The sequence below is a fragment of the Ctenocephalides felis genome, unplaced genomic scaffold (genome assembly GCF_003426905.1).
Source record: "Ctenocephalides felis isolate EL2017-DRISC unplaced genomic scaffold, ASM342690v1 CF-g0.4_SCAFFOLD_01886, whole genome shotgun sequence".
NCBI classification, from domain to species: Eukaryota; Metazoa; Arthropoda; class Insecta; order Siphonaptera; family Pulicidae; genus Ctenocephalides; species Ctenocephalides felis.
In genome coordinates, this window is record NW_020538040.1 from 172,715,166 (window position 1) to 172,718,112 (window position 2,947).

General features: G+C 28.5%; 1 protein-coding gene across 1 annotated transcript; it reads left to right on the plus strand.

The window, feature by feature from the left end:
• Positions 1-413: 413 nt before the first annotated feature.
• LOC113377131 (AN1-type zinc finger protein 5-like) lies at positions 414-2,628 on the plus strand. Its single transcript, XM_026617339.1, has 4 exons — positions 414-600; positions 977-1,162; positions 1,412-1,562; positions 1,640-2,628. Exons 1-4 carry the CDS (start codon positions 502-504, stop codon positions 1,786-1,788), a joined length of 585 nt encoding a protein of 194 aa, XP_026473124.1. The 5' UTR covers positions 414-501; the 3' UTR covers positions 1,789-2,628.
• Positions 2,629-2,947: the final 319 nt, after the last annotated feature.

Consider the following 2,947-nt stretch of genomic DNA (forward strand, 5'->3'; position numbering starts at 1 on the left):
GTTATACATTATATACATTACATATCGACTTGTAATTTATTATAAAACTGTAATTAAAGTAACAATACATTTACGCCTTTACTATTATAAGTGTACGCATTTCTTGTAACATCCAATAACTTAGATATTTCTAGTCATAGAGGTCTGGCCTGGCCTCGTGCTATTTGCCAAAAAGCATTTTCGACGCAATCATTTTTTAAGCTGATGTTTCGGTGCAAATTTTGATAACAAAAAATAACGCGATAAAATTAGCAATTTGTTAATCTTTCGTTAGTTATATTTTTTTAGATTGCATAGATTCAATAATATATTTTATATATCAACTTTCGGTCGACGAACGATGTTTTTTTAACGCTGTTACTAGTATTACTTATTTTGTTCTATGCTTTTTTTTTTATTTTTTTTTGTTACAGCCGGGTAACAATACTCATAGACAACCAAAATTTTATGGTCTCTGATCATACTTCTTAGTGTACAAAAGAGTAAGCTTATATTTACAAAATGGAACGTGAAAGTGATGCCGTGAAGGCCCGCTGCAGGTCAGGTTGCGGCTTCTATGGCAATCCAGCTACAGACGGACTGTGTTCTATTTGCTATAAGGTGGGTTTTAAAATATTTCATTATAGCCACGCTGCCAAACTAAAGATGATCAAACTTAGTTCGAAAGAAAATATTCAATATTATGTTTAAAATATTCAATTTTAGCTTAACATCTGTAAACTTTTAGTTTTTCTTTTACTTCCGTCTTTGAGTACTAATTCTTAACACAATTTATTAAATATCATTTTAAACCTCTTTATATGATGCATATCCTAATTTTTTTAATTTAATCTTTTTAACTTGCCTTGACCTGGCTTGCTTTTTATTTTACTATCACGTATTTTTTATTTTACTTTATATTTTATGTTTGCTTCTTTATCATGATTACATATGCCTTATATTAATGTATATACTAAAAAAGTATTATTGTTTAAAGAATACTTTAAAGAAAAAGCAAGAACCTCCAACTGCTTCTACACCAACTACCACTACTACATCCAATAGCAGCGCTATCAGTAACTCAAGTAACGCAGCTTCAAATAATGGACAAGGAGCTGACAATGTTTTACCTTCCATTTCTACTAGAACTGGTCAAACAACTGTACCGTGCCTCGAAAAGGAGGTAATATTTGCTTTTGTTTTGGTTTTATTTACTTATATATATTTTCTTTCTTACATACTGTAAAACAAGTAAAGGATTGAGGAATTGAATTTCATCATATTAATAAATGTTTGATCATGCATTTTGATTAGAAATTCATGGAAATGAGAAGTAAATTACATTACACTTCAAAATTTGATACAAGTATTACCTGGTAGTAATGAATAATTGAAAATTGCATGTTTGTGAGAGCTATTTTTTTTATAATAGAACAATGCTGCTGAGGTGGTATCGGCTGAAGTTTCAAGTGATAACATCTCTGAAAAACCCAATGGCAGTTTTGATAGTAAAGATAGCGATAAAGATTTGAAAAAGAAGAAAAATCGTTGTACTACATGCCGTAAGAAGGTTGGTTTAACAGGTAATTATCACTGCTTAGTATTTATTTATTATGATTACATGTTAATTTTTTTTATTTTGTTAATCTATGAATTGCAGGTTTTGAATGTCGATGTGGTGGATTATTCTGTGCTGTTCATAGATATAGTGACAAGCATGATTGTGGATTTGACTACAGAGAATTAGGTGCCCAAGAAATTCGCAGAAATAATCCTGTTGTGGTGGGCGAAAAAATTAAAAAAATTTAAACTTTTAATATAATTAACTAAGACAATTCATTGGTAATTTTATAAAAATCTCAAGATAATTTTCAATCAATAATAAATAACAGTGAACTACCAGAACAGTAATAGTTCTTCTGTTTCGTAATATTATATGCCAATGATTTCAGGTAATGCAACTAGTGATGCTGAGTGTTTGCAGCATATTAGATATGATTATTATAGCAAATTTAGTGTTATCAAATTAATTATTACGTTGCAATATTGCTTTTGTCTTCTATGGTAAATTACTATTTCTCATGTTTATTCTAACAATAGTCAGGTGATGTAAACTATTACACCTTCCCATATTTTTATTACTAATACATTAGTGTCTTAAGCGCTGTTTGTTTTGTCAAAGTTGTCTTAAATGTAGTAGTATAAACCAATTAAAATATTGCTAGTTACATGCCTAAGAGCATCAAACATTATTGTAAATAGACATATTTTTGTTAATTCCCTTAATATTTATGTTTTAATTCTTGAAGAACTTTTACCTACAGTGTTATATATATATTTTACAAAATAGTATGTTCAAAGCAATGTATATTAAATTATTAAATGCTTAGTTGTACAGACAATTTTAAAATATGACACATGCAGATTACAAATGTAGTATCAATGAAAATTATTCTTAAAAAAAATTAATATTAAATTCAGTACAAATGATGCATAATACAAGAGATCAAGCCACGGCGTGTTTTAAATATGTTAAGCTATCTGAGGCTCTCCTTCTTAGTCTTTTTATGCTACCAGTTGCTTAGCAATAATTTCATAATTATTGACAAAATCTATTACACATGAACACATACTCTATCTTGTTCTCAAGCGCACACACTCGTCAATAATTTAATATGCATGTGTAATTATATATATATATATATATATATATATATATATATATATATATATATATAGGGTGGTTATTAATATGGATATTTTCGAATTTCCTTGCTCCCAAGGGCTCAAATGGTTCCAAATTGATAAAAAACAATTCTCTGAAAGTTTGTAGCTCTTAATATTGTCTTTTAGATAGAGCACAATTCGATCAAAGTTTTGTATGGAAATAGAATGAAAAAATTTTCAAAAATTTTGCAGAGCGTCGAATTTTCAATGAAAAATGACACAAATTTTCACTTTTACGTCA

Excerpts from the sequence above, each read along its gene's own strand:
- LOC113377131 (XM_026617339.1), top strand. The coding sequence starts at position 502 with ATGGAACGTGAAAGTGATGCCGTGAAGGCCCGCTGCAGGTCAGGTTGC. Across the intron at positions 601-976 it reads TGTGTTCTATTTGCTATAAG|AATACTTTAAAGAAAAAGCA; the intron begins GTGGGTTTTAAA and ends TATTGTTTAAAG. Across the intron at positions 1,563-1,639 it reads TAAGAAGGTTGGTTTAACAG|GTTTTGAATGTCGATGTGGT; the intron begins GTAATTATCACT and ends TATGAATTGCAG.